Below are 18,801 nucleotides of genomic sequence, written 5' to 3' on the forward strand. Positions count from 1 at the left end.
GGACAAGCAATATTGACCTGAAATAGATTTGGATTATAAAAGCATGGCAAGTTCAGGGCACAGAAACTATCCAAGCCTGCCTGTCACACATCTTTCTTAAATGATAGGCTGTTACATTTAAGACAAGTTGATCTAGATAATTTGGATAAAGTACTTGACAATAGTATGTCATACCGTATTTATAATTTGAATATGTTATTGTACAGAAAGCCAACATTGTCCTGTTCCGCTCAGACCCATTATGCAAGTTGGACGCTTCACTCAAAAATGGATGCTTTCCTTCGCATTCTTTGTTTCTACCTTTTAGTTAAACACAATTGATGGCTACAGAAGATTCACCTAACACCATGCCACATTTAGAAAACAGAAGATTCCATTCACTGCAACTGAAACGCCTTTAGCAATATAGTTGATGCAGAGTTCTCCTTGTCCATCAACATTAGTTTGAGTGCATGAAACATTCCTATAGGTAGATAGGACCCCCTTGGAGCAGCTACACCCATGAGCTATGGTCACTGCCAATGTGCCAAGAGTGGTTTTTACAAGAGGAGTGCAACCCCACTGCTGGTCATTCTTTTGTTTATCAACACGTTGAGTACCATGGCACTTGTAATGTTTCAACACCTAATTCGACTCATTTAAAAAGGAACTAGAAGTCCCGCAATTCGCAGCTTTCATTTGGAAGTACTGCAATGAAGGTATCTCCTGCTTAATAAATCAACACTGCGGGATGCAGGTGGGAGTCACGAATATTGTATCAGTTTCTCAGTCCGTCACCAGTTGCAATAACGTCCTGTTTGCCCCGCCACACAGTTATGAAAGCTGTGTGGCCATAGACTCCTACTTTGTAAGCAGATTTCAATAAGCTAAGCATTTAACAAGTTGCTCACATCTACCCAAGAGATCTGCATTACAACAGTATTTTTAGTCACCTGCAATTCTGTCAGTTAAATACAAATCAGCTATTTATGAACGCAAACTTTGCCATATAGGTATGCACAGCATTGTAACAGACATTGAAAGAAATTTACAGCTTCATCAGATGTAGAATATCCATCTGTGTATGCTAAAGTACAGAGTCTGTACTAAACCCAGAGATCTTTTCTGCATAGTCAATTTGTGGACAATACAAAGGTCTATGAACTGGACGTACACATGCACGTGTGCAGTTCAGTATAACCTGGTTCAGTATAACCTGGAGTTAATAGCAGCTGGGTGATCCCCACCCACAGATGTTAAACCAAAAGTTAACAAAATGCAATAATTGCAAGTTCCTTTACAAAAGGAATAGTTTAAAATCAGATGAGATCCCAAATTAGATCAAGACACTATTTTTAAAGTAATAGTTTATTGTTCTATTTACATGGGAACAGTATTCAATTGAAAGTCTTAACCAGTTGTGCCAAAAGCTATCACAACCGACATACTTTGATTCACCCACAATAAAGTAGATTTCGTGTGGTAGCTCCAAATTATGATTCGTAGGACTCCAGTGAGGCGTACTAATTAAACTCAATTGGCAAAAGACACCAGAAACAATTAGCACTTTCGCTGCCTTTCAGAAATGTATACAATACCATCCATTCAGAGCATGCAACATAAGATTTTAAAGTAGAAGGTAAGAAAAAGTATTTTTATTGTTTCGATCTTCCAATATCGAGGACCAGACTGAATACTTTCAAGCAATAAAAAAACATTCAAGTTATGGTACAATAGTTACTGTAGCATTTACAGTGTACTGTAAAAAATAAACGTGCACAATGTGGTAGAACAGAAGTTAACAAAGCACCAACCTACACAAATATGCAGAATGATAACAGCAATGTACATTTGGAACTTCATAAACTGCAAAGCCATCTATTCGCTAGCCAATGTTCACGTTACAAAATAAAGGTGCTGCCCACAACTGCAACCCTAACTTAGGGCCAAATTGAGGATTCTTCAGAACTCATTCTTCAATAACGACCTGAAAGAAATTAAACATCAGTTAGATATGCAAATAAAATTGCGCATTCTGCACAATCAGTTTGCTTCCTATGTAGTCTGCTTTAAATTTGCTGCCACATACCGATTTGTCTACATCAAGAAGCTAGCAACACAGATGGATGGAATGCTAGTCAAGCATCCAGTCGCAGATCTGATTCAATCCATAATTTTTTGCCTGCCAGTTTGTGCTGGACTGTTCACCTTGGCGAGCAGGGGCAAGACCGATTTGAATCATGGCTGGGTCCAATCTGGAATTGCATGGTGAGCAAAAACAGATGGATTTAGGCCCAGATCTGTACTGAGCGAGTGACATTAAGCATGCCATCCATCATTTGTTCTTGCATTTAGACGCAACTAGCTTAAACAGACAGTTTGAACTTTAAAACATTTGCAACTAGATAGATTAGCTGTCTATAATCAACTAATTAAGACAGCATTATGGTTCTGTTAGCAATAGATTCAAATATTCTAGGCTTTATCACCAACAGAAATGAACTAGGCTGTGTACGACTTGAATTTCCAACGGGCCATAAAATATGGAGTCAACAATATAAGCTGAAAACATCCATTAACATAAGCTGTTTCCTATAAGAGCCAACAGCAGAACTGGCACATTAAGCAACCCTTTCACCCAGATTACATTCCAATAAAACGGTGAGCAAGAACATTCTTCTACGAAGACACATTGTATTAAGGCTAGTTTCAATTCACAAAGCATTCTCCTGAAACAAGTATGTCAACCAGTATGAGACTATTCCCTCACCAAAAAAACCTCCCTAATCTTACCCTAAAGTCTATGAACTGCAAGTCCTCCTAGTGGTCGCTGCAGAGACTAAGATCAAAGTAATTCATTCTAAACTAAAAAACTAAGTTTTTAGCGTACTGTATTGCAATGGTGCAACATAATTCAACTTACGAGGCGAATATGATCGGGACCTGGAACGGGATCTGTAGCCGCCTCTGCTGTAGTAAGGGGAGGGAGATCGCCTTCTGCTAAAAAGGGAAAGTGAAGTCATTCCTCAAATAAAAATCTTAAAGATATCGGCTTAACTGTCAAAAGCCAGCAGCAACACGCTACTTACCCATTGCACATCTTTTTATTTAAAAATGCATTACAAATACACAAAGAAACCAAGATAATGTAGGTTTTGAAATAATGAGTTGCACAAGTTGGCTCTACAGCCTGTTCGGGTACAGGATAGTGGAAAATGGATAGTGGGGAATACACAAGTAAACAATGAATAGAGGGGATAGGAGTGGTGAAGGAGTTGGTCACTGGAATAAGTAATGAATTGAAGGCATGATAGCACATCGAAGAACAAATGCAGAAAAAAGGGAGGGGTTCCAAGATGTACAAGCTGAGCCGTCTTAGTTAAGTGGGACTTGAGGATGGGTTAACAAAAGCGTTTGTATTTATTTCCCAGAGATGGGAGACATAGTTAAATCATGGGGCAAATACACACCAGCAGTTAGGCGGAAAGGGGAGAACGGCTAGGGCAAGGCGTGATGTGAAGGATGGTGTTGTGGGCAAGGGAGTCAGGTTTAAAGGGACGCAACAAGGGGTCAGGAGCCAATTGAGACCAGTTTCAAACTACTTACCCATATATTTAGTTAAAACTATACCAGAGCAAACATCTGCCTCGAAATTAAAACTCTCCAATGTAAAGTCTACATACAATGGAGAGTCACTAGACAATACCTTTAAGTCAAAAAGGTGCGTTGCATGGTCTGAAATAAGCTGCAGCATTAACTAGCAAGAGTTTAGGTATACAATTGGTCGATTGGAAATTGCCCCAAATTGATTGCCTGCTAGGATAAAACTAGAAGAAAAGAAAATCAGCTAGACTAAAAAACATTTGTCAACCTGTACATCTAACCAGGAGTCATTTCCAACAATGATGAATTAAAGGTTTGAATCGAATACTAGATTAGTTCAAGATAAACATGCGCTGTTCTTTGCGTTGGCGAAGAACAGTTTGCTTTAGAAATGTAAGCCTACAAGGATAAACTCAATCCACAACTTTAATAAACCTGCATGCTTTAATAGCATGACGGAAAACGCTAAAAAGTACAAGTAAGGCAACAACCACTTATGGTAGATCTGCTTATGGACTAGTGAACAAGAAATGCTCCTTGCTAACACCGAGTGGGAGCAAAACTAATGCAAACCCCAAACTTCAATCCCCATTACCCTGGGTTGTCACAACACAAGCATCGATTCAAAAGTACAACCAATTTATACCCTATCAAACTAGTGGAATGCAAAGAGGGTTGTAAGCCACGCTTGCTTCTAAATGATTATCCCATTTATTGTAGCAATAGCAAATCAAAATGACTGCTTGCTTCCTTGGCAACCATAAATAGTAACGCTGGAGATACAAAATGGACGTGCAGTCCAAGTCTATCAAACGTTTGTAGTTCCCTCATTCTTACAAGTATGTTGGGACAAATTAAACTACATTAGCTACTCCATAATATGGGATTACAATATTTGCAACACTGAAAAAGTAGCCAGAAAGCTGGTCTCTAGTCATACATTCTGGGCAACATCTAACCTGGCAACCCCCAACCTTAAGTTATGGCCAGTTTGTAGAGACATTACAATTGAGTCTGCCTACGATTACCTAGGCCGCCACCTGTCAATTAGCAAGCAGTGAACACTTTGGGTGTTTCCATTGGATCAAAAATGTGACGGGTTACTATAAAAAAGCAATTTTGCACCAGACAATTGGTCTACACCTGACAATAAGATGAAGTCTTTGCTATTGCGTACAGGAAAAACAATTGCACAGGGCATCCAATGAATCATCAAAAGTGAGCAAACATTTACTGTCCTTAGATCAGTTAAGTTAGGATAAGGCATAGCAAAGAAGGACTTCAGCATTTGCCAAGTAATAAGTTCTGTGACGGTCACTTAATGGTCACTTACTAAAATTACTTCACCATTACACCGACATTTAATGCACTGCATTCCCAGCCTTTGAATCAGCATAACTGATCTGCACCCAAGCAAAGCTAGACACCCCCAAGCAAATTAAGGACAAGAACCAAACTTTGCTCATTGGCACAACGAGTCCCAGATCTTCATCTAAACCATAATCTGGTCCACAATTGTTTTTTTTTTTTTTTTTTAAAGTGGGCCCTGGCCAAGCGGACACCCGTTACTATTTTGTTGAAACCACGTTCAATGCTATCTTCAAACCAACACCTTGCCTAGCATACCTGTAATACTGATCTCTGTCTTGGCCACCTCGCCACCCTCCTCCGCCTCCTCTGTAAACACACAAGCAAAGTAAGGTTTAATTTTTACATTGACACTTGGAATATAAGGAAACAATTAAATACGTAATTCACAGAATCAACTGTACGACTTGCAGTGCCATTTCCCTTCAAAGTGGATGCGAACAAGTTGCAAAATGCCAGACAAGTCAAAACTAGATACAGCATCCCAAGAAAATAAGGCCTCAATAGAATAGGCAGATCACATCGATGAACCTAACAAAGTTATCTGCATCACTCAAACCATGCTAGCTTATACTGCACCCGCATTGCACGAAGATGCCCCAACTGGAATAGGACAATACATTAGTTACTCCAGTAGAAATCAGAGCTTCTACAGGAAAAAAAGCTCCGAGACCTGTCACCTACAAACTTCAGTGGCATAGGTAAGCTTTAGTCCACTTGGCTCTGAAGCGTAGAAATAGCTAACCCAAACCTACCTATTGAAGGGGAGCTCAACATGGTTGGAAACCGAGCACGTCACATTTAACTCAAGTCTGGAAATTAATCACCTGGTCAAGCGAGCAGCCATACGCTCAACGCAATTTCTTTATCAAAACGGCTTATCTTGGTTACCATAAACAACCCAACAGCCTTGAGTTACCGACTACAGAATCCACTTTTGTAGGACCAATGCCTCCACTACCATGTGACATTTAGGACGAGACCATGGGAAAAAAATTAGATTGCAGTCAAAATCGTCTACTTCCAATTCTCAAAATCCTGCAATGACCATGTTAGCAATTGGATCTTTGGAAAATTGAATTTGATGTACTTTCAAATCTTCGAGCTATAAACATGCAGCTTGAAAGATTTATTCTGCTCGAAAGATAGTACAGAATATAGCAGCTACTAATATTTCCACATTTAATACGCCGCATGCCAAGCAAACAAGTACATAAATCCTTAATTCTGGAATCCAGCATGCACCGCATTAACTATAGACCAGATCCGCCGCAGATCACTTAAAAGCAGACTCAAGAACTTGCTTCTTTCTGAAAAACGGCAAGATCTTAAAACATCACACACCGCCCACAAGCATTTAACATTCAAAATAAACTTATTGTTCTCATTTAGCCTAATAGAAAAAAAATGTACTAATCAAACTAATCCGAATGAGCGATTTCGGAAAGAGATCAGCTGCCTTTCTGGCGAAGTAGCAACACAACTTCCTGGGGTGCTCGAGCAACCTAATCATTCTACAGGAATCCTACTAAAGCAGGGGGCGACTGGGGACCGGTAAATGACAGCCCGACATCATCAAGTGGGCCATTCCGAGACAGTGGTGTAAGGAGCTACTTATTGTAAAGTGCTTTCGGGCATTGCCAGAGCATGAAAATGTTATTGTGCATCAGACAAATAGACTAATTTTCACAAGAATACTGAAAAATACATCAGACAATCTATGACGGACTGGGACACGTTCGCTAGTGAGCAAGGCCGAGTTAAAAGGGTACTGTAGAGAATTACGTTTAACCCCCTCCATTTGTTCTGACCGTTATTGCTAGCGATAATTACAATGATGCACATGATGAACACTTAAGATAAGGAGCAATCGAAGAGACCTATGGACCGTTTTGTAGTAACAAGGGTTCTCAGTGGGTGACAGTTGTAATCAGTTTAGTTAAAACATCTGCATGATAATTTAAACTCTGCTTCTTGATTCTGCAGCCCACTTCCGACTTCACTATAGCACTTGCGCATCCAATGGTCAATGTACAGGCCAAGGATGACAGCATTGCTAGCTTTTAGCACGTTTGCCACCAAAACAATCCAAAATTTCTTTGCACACCTGTATGATCTGCTGCTGCTGTAATATTCACGGTCATCATATCCTCGGTCATATCCACGGTCGTAGTAATCTCTACGACGATTACTGCCACTAAAAGCAAAGAAGAGTGTCAAAAACGAACATTGAAAACATTTATTAAACTTCCACGATGCACATCGTTGTTAGTTGCCTACGGCACAATCCATTTGAAGTTGAACATGAAATATACCCCTTTAATGGTTTCACTTCAGTCACTGGCGACCAGTACAGAGAAAGTAATTCATTTGTATCTCAAACATTAACATCGTGCATACTATGCTTATGTCCGGCTGAGGTTCTTTCCAACCAGGGGTCAATGTCAGCCCCAAAAAACGTGGGTCTGATAGGATGCGGTCACTAGAACAAATCGCATAGTGGCAGGGGGTGGTGTTCCTAATCAGATCACAGAACTGCATGTACAGAGTGAATTATTGGTACTGAAACCAAGATCCGATACAATTAATGGTTTGATCCAAGCCCAGTCAAACACTATTAGAGGTTGTCAGGACCAAAAAGTGCCAACACTAGCCGAAAATATACAGCGTGGTAAATTAACGAGAATGAGCATACAAATTAGCACATAGATAAATTTAGGCGACCAAGTCATTTCTGTTAATCGGTCAGAACGTAAGTTCATTTTCGTGTTGGTAGGTTATCATCCCTTTTAAAGCACATACTAGCAAGCCTAGTTGTATTACTTAAATGGTAGCAGTAACTTGAGCAGCTAAGCTAAATATTCAGTTAAATCTTATTTATGCAGTGAATGTACTGCAAATCTTTAAGTAAGCAGAACACTTAAAGCATAAACTTAATTGTCTTTGTTATAGACCAAAGATGGTCTATAAACAAGTTGTGCAATGAAGCATTTACCCAGCACGGGCATTTCATGACCCTCCAGCAAAAAAGATGGTCGGCATCAATTTAGCAGCACATATGATGAACGTAAAGCGTGTCTCAACTCGTTGACAGGGTTATACCCAACAGTATTTTTTTTTTTTTTTTTAAATTGAGCGAGTGTAACTAAACGCCTGGTTTAACCAGGATAGTAGTGTGTGTATTGGTGTAGCACGCACAATTCTATGCTAAGTTTGGTCCTTGTGAACGACGTAGCCAGAACCAATTTCCTCCCATTGGAACAAGTACCCACCACATTCACTTTAGTCTGCTCGTAGACTTACAATAGCCAAGAAATGAATATTCAAGCTTGAGGCACAAGCTAGGAGTAGGTGATTCAACTGTACTTCAAGACTAGATTGTGTACAGTGACAATCAATGGCCACATTAGCTCAAAGATAAGTAAATGCTTGCAAAATCAGACAAATCTAAATCGCAACAAAAAAGTCATACTACTTACAGTAATGCACAAGGACAGACATTTCGTTTTACAAATACAAACAAAAATGCTACAATACTTACTAGGTAGGCCTTCCCATGTAGATGCCAGGTGTCGGAGTGTGAGGCCTTTTTGTAATCGAGAAATCTACGCGAATCCTGCGCCCATCAAGTTCCATGCCGTTGGCACGCTCTTTTGCCTATAGAAGACCCAGAGCGTCACTTCACAATCCTCGTAAATAAACTTTAATGACTAGTTCTGTAAAGACCTTGCAACATACTAAATCACGAAGTTTATAACGCACATGAAAGAAGTCACTACTTTGTAGTCGACAAGCTCTGGCAACCCCTAGAATGTTACTGGGGATTAGTAGTATCAAGTGATTAGCATTGACTGTTAATGCAACCAACTAGTACATTTTCATGCTTCGAATGCAGCAAAACGGAAAAGGTTATTGAAAACGAGTCATACCTCTTTGGCATCTTCGACGTTTTCGAAATACACAAAAGAAAATCCTCTTGATCGTCGCGATTGTTGGTCATAAACAATTGACACGTCAGAAAGTGGACCATACTTGGAGAAAACTTCCCTCAGGTCTCTCTCAGTGGTATATAAAGACAAGCCGAACACACCCAAGCAACAGTTCGGGTCGGGATTTGCCTGTAAAAAATTCGAACGATTGGAAAACGAAATTAATGTGTGCCAACTTACCATAGGGGCGTCCCTCCCTCGCCAAAGCGCGCAGATAGAACCGCAAACTACAGTTAAGGCTGGTCTTACTGAGATTTACCATGCACTTTCAAAGTGCAAACAAATGAAATATTCTGGATATATGGGTGCAAGCAGTAGTAAACCGAAGTCGCAATATCCGTTACAAGTAAATGGTCAACCACTTGCTTCAAGATCATATGCAATGGTTAAACTTTAATGAATACAATGATCATTCCCCTTGAGGCTCCTTACCCGATCTACAGAGGAATCACCACTTCTTTTTTCACCCCTGGAAGCAGATTTTGAAGTCCTTTGTGTCTAAGGAGAGGGTTAAAGGTCATCATTTAACCAACAAGGATAAAGCTTTAATCGATTACATACTCTGATCTAAAGAGTTATAAAGGTGATCCACACAAAGAAGCATCAATGGAAAAACAACTTTTAAAAGTCATTTTGCAGATAACATTCAGCCTAATATAGGGAAACAGTACTGAGCAGACAACCAGTATACAGTAATGGTAAGAGGAAGAGTGGAAACAAGCTATGTACAGCCGCCCTCCAATAGGTGACACGGCGAATACTTTAGTTTATATTGATCATTCATCACATTCACTCTGAACATTTGTTCTGTGGGGCCTGGTCTCTTCGGGTGGATTCAGGGACAAAACCTTCCAAAGAGGGCCCTGAATGGATCATAAATACATTGCGTTTACTAATTAGGTTGGCTGCTATACGTTCGTCGGGTGCCTTGTACAGGTCAACATATCCAATGTATGTGAAAAAGATTAGCATAAGCAGCATCAACAGTATGGTACTGAATATACCGCTCATGTACGTACACGTCTGGCTAGGGCTCAACATATCACTTGATCTACAAAAGTGGAGGTGTGTAACTGCAATTGGGAATGATGCGCTTAAATATGACACTGCTTGAGAGCTCTGCGCTTCCTTTGTGCAATCAAGCCATGCGATCTGTACCACCTCCAAGACGTAAAGTGGCTTTAGACATATATACTCTTTACAATCCTGCATTTATTGACCTCCATTTAAACTGGACTTCACTTCTTCTGAAAGCACCTCCGCTTTCCATATCCTGCATGACTCGTGTAAAATCAGTCTTAATGTCATATGTAGCTCAAAGCCCAAACAGTAGCTATTAATTCGAACAGGAATTTCTTTCGCACAAAGCCCCTACGAAAGGTCACACCCAACTAATAAATGACAAAAGCTGGATTAAATGCAGGGCATGGTTCTCTTTAGCAAGCAAGGCTAACCCGAAAACCAATGGAGTGACTACTCAGTCAGTCATAAGCTTTTATTCGATATGCAAGATATCTTGTAAGCACATTAAAAGATACAATTATTACAATAAACACAAAAAAACAAAAGCTACAAGAAGCCAGTATGAAATTCATAAAAAGATAAAAAGGACATAAAGTGCCCATTAATAAATTAGCTAAAAAGGAATTAAACAGCTACTGACAATCTCTTACAACGAATAAGCCAAGACCACTTTAAAAAATTTGCAATTCCACACACTAAAGGGGGGGGGGGGGGGGGGGGGGAAGTGTCCGTGGTTAGGATATGCAAGGCTTCTAGGTGGCTACGTGTGCCCATATTTCGACAGAGGGGTTTCCACCAGGAACTCCTAGGCCTTGCATAATCCGGGCATACAAATAAGACATGCACAATGGTCTCAGCCTTGACTACTAATTTAGGGCATGCTACTTGCCATAAGTCAATTCTACGCCTTGCCTGGGGTAGTAAGAGCCACATAAATACATTTCCAATCCAGTTACTGATGGACACTTCGAAACATACGCAGAATTTCTAGTTCTAAAGTCCACCTCCATTTGAGAAGGCACCAACTAAAATGAATAGAGTAGTCACAACTGATGGACCTTTATTCCAGATCTTATACAGTTACGTAAAAACCCAAGCTGTGCTACAAAAGGAGAAATTTACTCTACACCCAAGGCCACTGGAATACGAGATTGTGCACAACTATGGGTTTTCAAGTTTCGAAACGCATTTTAAGGCTATAATTGAATGATAACTGGGCAAAGGATTGTTTCCTGCTTAGTACCAGTTAAATATGCGTAAAAAAACATTAAGCCGCCTTCCTTTGAGCTTTGGCTGTAGCTAGCGCTACGAATTATGCAACGGTAATGAAGGAACTCATTTAAGTTACAAACCTGCAAGACCAGTTAAAAAGGTAATACTCCATCAAGTTTGATTGAGATTGATTTGTGCAAAGCAAGCCAGGGAAGCTGCTGGAAAGAATTTCACATGGTTCACTATTCGACAAAAGATCAGATGTACTTCTGTTTTAGGGTACAGTACATAGATCGGTTCTTCAAATAAAATCTGACAATTCCAGTGTTCTGAAAAGAAATGTGGCCCTCGGTTTGCTCAAGCCAAGATGAACCGGAACCACCATAAACAAGTCGAGTTGTATACGACGCTAAGCTAGCATTACACGGCGATGCCTCCTTGTGTATGGCAAGAACCTTAAAGACAACTAGGATAAACATTTTGTATTGATGTTTTTGAAGACTAAATCTAGTGCACAAACTTACTCTGCTTCCAGCGTGGCGCCTGCGGCTGGACATTGGAGAGTGGCTGTGACTGCTGCGACGTCGCCTATATTCCCGGCTGTACGATCTGCTTCTGGATCTTCGGTGTGAGCGAGACCGAGTGCGTGATCTTGTGTAGTGTCGGCGCGAACTCCTTCTTGACCTAGATCTAAAGATGGACAGAAACAGCTGAACTGATGTTCTACGGAAAGCGCACAGTGACATATCAAGCCACTCTAGTATAATCTACCACTAGAGCGTGGGTGGATCTGCACAGAATAGCACAGCTGGTTTTAGCGGTGGGAGCCAGTGTTCCACTGGCAACTAAATAAAGTCATTGAGGGATTCTTCCATATGAAAAGTTACTTACCGCAGGGCTTCTGACGTACCATTTTGCCCCCCCCCCAGTACGACATCCTGCATTTACACTGGCCTATTTTCCTAACGTGGAAACCCAACTATGCCAAAAGCCCTCGGAGTTGAGCCACATTGCACGTTTAAACCTAAAAACAACCATACTGTTCAAGACAATCCAACAAACGAACTACCGAATTGTCGAAATAGATGACACTAATAAACGTGACTGTTATAAGACCTAACTTAGGATCTTCAGCGCCCAGATACAAATGCTGATTTACTTTTATGTGGGCAACACGTCCAGCTTAAAGGCACAACGGAACCGGATCTAAACAGCTATACATCACATCGATAAACTATCAAGTACATTTACTCAACCCGAAACAATCAAAACATAAGCGACCAATATAAACCGTTCTTCTTTCCAGCACTTACCTAGAGTCTGATCTTGACCTGGACTTGCTTCTGGAGCGCCTCGATCCGTCCTTAGACCTAGAACGAGCAGGGGAGTGGCTTGCAGATTTACCAGAACGCCGTGCACTTGCGCTCCTAGAAGCGGAACGAGATACCTACGTACGCAGACATTGAAAGTGTAAACGTACATAGCTATACAACAAGAACTATAACTAGGTGCTTAATTTATAGCAAGCTGCAGTGAAATAAATGCCGATTTATTTTGAATTTCATTTATCTATGAGCAGTTTCAATTATATAACTGCCTGAATTTATTAAGCCTGTTAAGTTACCCTGTATATAGATTCTCTTAAAAAGATGATGCATGCATATGTTCAGCATAGTATACAGGGACACAGAAACATACTAATAATTACTTAGCGTAGTGCTTTCTGATTCCAGATTACTTCTTATCTTAACTTCATTTCTATTTCTTTTCTTCATTCTTCCGTTTCAAATTCTGACTTCTTTTCATCTTCCCCACTTCACACAAATTTCTTAATATTCTATAAGAGGGACTTCTGGTTTGAAAATTAGCATGCATTCTTTTTTCAAATTTCGGCTTCACTTATTTCTGAGCTTCAAATAATTCTCATTTATAAAACTTGTCAAATGACTTCTTCTGCATTTTCCTTCTTCAATATTAACCTTAATAGAAAAAAACAGGATGAAGAAAGTTTAAAAACTCAGGGATAAAAATAAGCGCCAAGCTCGGAACTAAAACGACTAGTCCATGGCTTCAGGCAGCTCCCCTCCTATTGCACAGTTCCACAGAAAGCGAATGCAATGTCTGTCGACTTTAACAAACTTCAGAAACAGTCGCCCCAAAAACCCACATCCCCAAAATAACTGAAAAACGCAGACAGCCATTCTTGGGGATTATAAACAGCGATTCCATTACACCCTGGTGGCAACTATGAAAGCGGGCAAGCGGTAAGACCCCACATGTCTTCAATCGTATGCTTCCTCTGGAGGAGCGGCGTTGTTAATAAGGCAATGTTCATTTTTCATTGTGCTGAAAATACGCAACCGTGCTTCTCATCCAAACATTCAGAGTAAATTGCGCATGCCCCCATTTCTTTTTTCTGTAACGTTCGTGTGATTATTAGGCAATACTTCAAGTGATTATGTTCTGCAGAGATGATGTTCGGCAACTTAAAAAACAAGCAAATTAAATGAATTCAGTTAGAACAGTTTGAGCAAATCAATTACAACCCATAGCCAGCTATTCGCATTTGAACAGCAGATTTAGTGTAAACAACTTCAATTACGACAGTTAATAAAATGTCCACATGTCCCACTTAAAATTAAGTGCGAAGACCAATTAGTACTTTTCCCCACTGAGAAAAAAAATGTTTTAGACGTGTGCGTGGAGTTGGCGGGTGATAATTTTGTATTAGTATGATGAAGACACTAACGCACTCCGCCTTATTACCGTTACCCAGCAACCATGTTAGTGTAACGGGTGCCATTTTAATAACGTTACACTACAGCATAGCCCATAAGCTAATGCAAATCATACTAAATGAACTCTAGCTGTCCAAAACGTAACGCTGGTAACAGGTCAATAACGGCAATCACACCACATTCACCAACTAGAGTCACCATTCCTATGGCTCAGCCATAATAAACATGTAGTAAATTTTGCAGCCATCTCAATTAGAGAGCTAAGATCCCTCTTATGCAAAGCGCATCAGATGCAGGAAAACCCCCTGACGCCTACAAGCACCATTTTGATTATCACGTTGCCCCTTGCAAAAAGACCCCAAGATGGCGGCCAGGAAGTGACGTCTGCCTGCTCCATTTCCTGCTCCCTTACAGAGCGACCGCCATTTTATTTCTATAGTCGCAATCCACGAAGGCCCAGAACAATGAGCAGAGGCAACAAGGACCCTTAGGGGACAAAGCCAATGCAGCGTAAACGTCCTGAACCGAAAAACTACCACCCTCTTAATCGAAAATCCTCACGTAAATCCCAACGGCACAACCGGCCTCGTTTTAAGGCACAGCGGAGACGTTTCTAAACTAAGTATACATCACAGTAATAAACTATTAAAGCAAATCACATGTATTAAAATGCATTCCATCTGGTAACAATTCACCCACGGCGCCCTTAACTCAACCCGATACTGATCGTCAGCCTCCAGACAAAATATATGTTTAATACTGCTGTAGATGGAAATAAATCTTAAATTCTAGTAGTCATCAAAAGTCTGAAGTGCCCACAAAGGGCAGAGATCGAACATTTACCCGCTCGCCGTAAGCTTGCTCGCCGCTGTCGCTCATCTTCCCACACAGAGCACAAAATGGACCTCGTCCACTCTCAACGGCAGTCGCGCGCGCTCTGCTGGGCGGGTTACTCGTGTAAATATATATATAACCTAGCTGTCGTCATAAAAAGAGGACTTCGTTACGTCACAAAGAAATACAACCTCTTAGCAGTAGAAAGAGACGAAGGTCTACAATTGTGTGATTTCATGTACAAGAATATATTTTTCCTTAAACGTCTGTGACTTGTTCAGCAGCACTTCCGTTTACAGCGCAGCAAACAAAGTAATGTTGGATACCTGACAAATCGGATTAATAAAATATCAGAAAAGACTGGGCCACCGTGAGTCTGTTGAGTAACTGAATATCTTTTGCCTACACTGCGGCGTTGAGCGCTTCTTCTCATAAGTCGTCGGCCATCTTAAAGAGACGCGATTTTTTAGTTGCGTAGTATTTATTCAAAGCCCGTGACCTCTAAGGCACGGGAGAAATGCAGTTCCACGAGTGTTGCTCTGTTTAATCAATTCTAGAGAGCTTTTAAATCCAAATACTGGCTCAAAATTTCCCCAAAAAGATGAGTTAGAATGACTTAAATAGATTGCGCTGTGTTGAATAGACTTCATATATAGAGTCCCAGAAGTATTATTTATAATTTGAACAACTTTTTTTTTTTAATTTTACAAATTAGATATTGGGGTGGGAATGTTTTTTGCATCGTTTTCGAGCGTGCACCCGTTCCTGAGTTACTCAATTGCAAGTATCTAGGGTATGTTGTAATGTTAAAGACCAACTCACAAAAGGGAGGGCCAAGGGAGATTTAGACACCAGCAGGGGTTAACTCCCCAATATGCCAATATGAAGCACAACAGAACTCAAGGGTCTATAGTGAAGGTAGAATAAAGAAGACTAAAAAGAAGAAATACCTAGCTCAGATTGAGTCTTTCCATTGCTGCCAAAGTTTTATATTGCTATGGGTGACATTTTCATATTTTCAAAGTAATTATGAGTGACATTTCAACGACTACAAGTGAAACTTTTTCGCAGGCAAAATCAAGCAATGAAGAGAGGGAAACATATTAAATTAAATTTGAGCAACAAAAAAAATCTTTAAACTGCAGCAAAGCACGTGGAGGCGCAGAGAAGTGTTGCAGCGCGGAAACCTGGGTAACGGGAATCAAGACAAAATCCCGTACCTAATATATCCTCCCTTCGTCACAGACCAAATATCACATTAACACATTTACTCATACAATCATTGGTGGGGCCCATAACACCAACATTCACACTCCGCTTCTCACTGGCCTACACTTATGGGAGGGATAACTGTTTCCAAGCGATGAAATGAAAGGAATACCTTATAACCTATAGAGAGAAAACTTGTTTACACTTCTAGACACTAATACCCTTATTACTGCACATCTTAATCCTGAACATCAAGATAACTCCTTCCACGTAGTCGACGGATCAAAATAGTTGTTTTGAGTTTGGTGATTTAGTCCAGCTAAAACATACTCAAAATTCCTGATTTACTCCTTTCAATAAACGACCAAACACATTTTCTTGGTATTCAATATTTTGTTTATCTAAATAATGCAAGAATTTTAGTTCCATCTAGTAAATTTATTAATCATTACGTAAATCAGAGAACACCATATTTACCTATTCTGGCTATCGGTCGTCCTCTAAGTCATCAAATTTAGTTGTCAGCATGCTACAGTCCCAAAGATCAGGTCAAGGACCAGAGACGTGCAAATATCGATCAGTGCCCATAGAATGTTCAATAGTCCGTAGTTCATCAAGAAATTGGGCAGCAATTCAGTCTGTCAAAGATTCAGGAGCACAGCCGTCATGAAGCGTCACCGTCGTCTCCGTCAGCAAAAGGAAGTATGAGAAAGAGTAGCACTAGAACTATTCTAACGTCATTTTTATAATGGAAATAAGGTTCAAGAGATACAAAATAAAGAATTTGGGCTCATCCCATTGGTCAATTGGGATCGTCTGGTGGGGTTTCACACAGTTCGGGATATTAGGTCATCCTACATGTTCCATCCGGTTTTTATAAAAGTCTTTTGTCCAAAACTTTTGGCAGTCATCCCGTCGTGACCTTGCTTGGGTACACGGAGTCTGGGGTCATCTCGAGGCTACTGGTACGTGCAGTTGGCGCGTGCACACTTGGTCTGAAACCTCGTGGAATGGTGGCCGTCGCGTCGTGTGTGTCAGTCGGCCATCTTGCTTTTAGGCCCAAAGGATAACTTAAGCAAAACAAACACAAAAAGTAATTACAACATAGAAATAACGAATAAAATGTTAAACCCTCACTAATTCCCCTATGTGCTTGTAATTATCTAGCATATGGCGACATTTAAAGCGTTCATATTCACCCAGTGATGTCATCTGGTGCAACATGCGATAACGTCACAAAAGCAACATATATCATGCGGTATTCTATTTTTCTAGTATTAGTATGCGTACATAGGTCAATTACAAATTATTTTAGCCATGCAAAATGCAAATCCCACGTATGTTTCGTAAATTAGTAAGGTTGATTTAATTTCACACAAACACATTAATAATATTATGATTAATAGATTATTCTAATTAGTATGAACATGCAGAATAGGGGGGGTATACAAAATGTTGTACTACCCGCTCCATCAGAAGTCTCAGGCATAGCCAACAGCTAGTGCGCTGTAGTGTTTATAATTTTACAAACAAGTCTCTCTCAACACTGAGACAGTTGTTTCCAAGTTCTTCAAGGAAAGGCCCGTTCAACTTTATGCCGCTCAGCACCAATTAGTTAATATACAAAATAAACGTCCTGCTCTATTTTCCATCCATATGCTCCAATAATTACCTAAACACTCATTATACCCAACAACAAAAAAATATCGCATAATTTCAATAAAACAACAAGCATTGGCATAGTCAAAAGGTCTCGCTTTTGGGACCTTATAAGTATTTAGTTATGCAGCACAATATCCTTGGTGCAACAACATCAACTGTTGCATGGCTAAACACTTATAAGGTCCCAAAGGCGAGACCTATTGGCTATGCCAATGCTTGTTAATGAGAGTGGGTGGTTCTAACTGTGAGTACTTATGTGTGCTGCTTGACTTATTCCAGGACTTGGCTATAGTACATTTACTACTGTACCTGGTATTATCCAGTAGTTTTATGTAAAAACCCCCTCCTTTTGCCAACTCTTCGCAGAGGTCGAGCCGCCTCGGCGGTGCCATCTTACTTGGCTGGGGAGAGGATGCCTATGATGAAGCATGACACTGTTATGTTTGTGAGGCATCCTCCTCCATTAATCATGGCCTTTCTGTTCTGAACGGCCCCCACGTGACTTTGACTAGGAGGTGTCGGACCGAACTTATGGTCCTGAGCCCCTTGTGTGATACTGGCACCCTACTGCTTTGTGGTTTGAAAAGCCACATGAAAACACAACTTGTTTTGGGTTTGAAGTTACACAAGCAGCTCTAGCTAAGCCTGGCTTGCGTTTATCAGTGGCTTCAGAGCTTTCAGTAGCTCGCCCACCTTTATGGAATATGTGAGTACCTTCAAAGAAGCCAGTCTAGCTTTTCAGGACAACCTAGTTTTCAACTGTTTTCTCCTGAGAAACTGCTGTTCGGAAGTAAAATTTCAGTGAACCAGATACATTTTTCCTTTTATAGGTAGAGGGTCTGTACCAACACAATTATTGCATATATCAGTAAGTTACCTTTATTTACCTGCTGTATCTAAAAATGTTATTTTTCCCTTCTCTATAAGCATTTTGTTACACCTCTACGGTACTGCACCCTATTTTTATCAGGAATGACTTCAGGCATGGATTACTGTGGCCTGTTGTGACCTATTGTTCTGATTTTACTAAAAGTGTCAGGTATATTTCCCTTTCTTAAATCAGGCCTTTACTGTGTGCATAAGAGTGGTGGGGCTCCTAAAAACTTGCCCGATTCTAGTGCTTATCACAAATATCTAACATAGCACAATCTTAATATGCAAATACTGTTGTTCCTTTCTACAAT

At 40.3% G+C, this 18,801-nt stretch overlaps 1 protein-coding gene across 7 annotated transcripts; it reads right to left on the reverse strand.

Annotated features, from left to right (window-relative positions):
* Nucleotides 1-1,619: 1,619 nt before the first annotated feature.
* Nucleotides 1,620-14,854, reverse strand: TRA2B (transformer 2 beta homolog). Of its 7 annotated transcripts, none has more exons than XM_085648726.1 (11): nucleotides 14,756-14,854; nucleotides 12,883-13,026; nucleotides 12,488-12,621; nucleotides 11,699-11,864; nucleotides 9,372-9,437; nucleotides 8,880-9,068; nucleotides 8,492-8,607; nucleotides 7,058-7,147; nucleotides 5,209-5,259; nucleotides 2,903-2,979; nucleotides 1,620-1,966 (listed from the first exon to the last, which is right to left on the reverse strand). In XM_085648726.1, the coding sequence occupies exons 4-11, from the start codon at nucleotides 11,729-11,731 to the stop codon at nucleotides 1,956-1,958; spliced, it is 633 nt and encodes a 210-aa protein (XP_085504852.1). In that variant the 5' UTR covers nucleotides 11,732-11,864; nucleotides 12,488-12,621; nucleotides 12,883-13,026; nucleotides 14,756-14,854; the 3' UTR covers nucleotides 1,620-1,955. The 7 variants fall into 7 exon arrangements, with proteins under 7 accessions (XP_085504852.1, XP_085504850.1, XP_085504851.1 ...); XM_085648724.1 differs by having other exon boundaries at nucleotides 12,883-13,153; XM_085648725.1 differs by having other exon boundaries at nucleotides 12,883-13,659.
* Nucleotides 14,855-18,801: the final 3,947 nt, after the last annotated feature.

This window comes from Triturus cristatus, chromosome 3_2 (assembly GCF_964204655.1).
Source record: "Triturus cristatus chromosome 3_2, aTriCri1.1, whole genome shotgun sequence".
Lineage (NCBI taxonomy): Eukaryota > Metazoa > Chordata > Amphibia > Caudata > Salamandridae > Triturus > Triturus cristatus.

Excerpts from the sequence above, each read along its gene's own strand:
- TRA2B (XM_085648720.1), bottom strand. The coding sequence starts at position 14,791 with ATGAGCGACAGCGGCGAGCAAGCTTACGGCGAGCGG. Across the intron at positions 11,865-12,487 it reads AGGTCAAGATCAGACTCTAG|ATCTAGGTCAAGAAGGAGTT; the intron begins GTAAGTGCTGGA and ends GTCCATCTTTAG. Across the intron at positions 7,148-8,491 it reads TACATGGGAAGGCCTACCTA|TGGCAGTAATCGTCGTAGAG; the intron begins GTAAGTATTGTA and ends CTTTGCTTTTAG.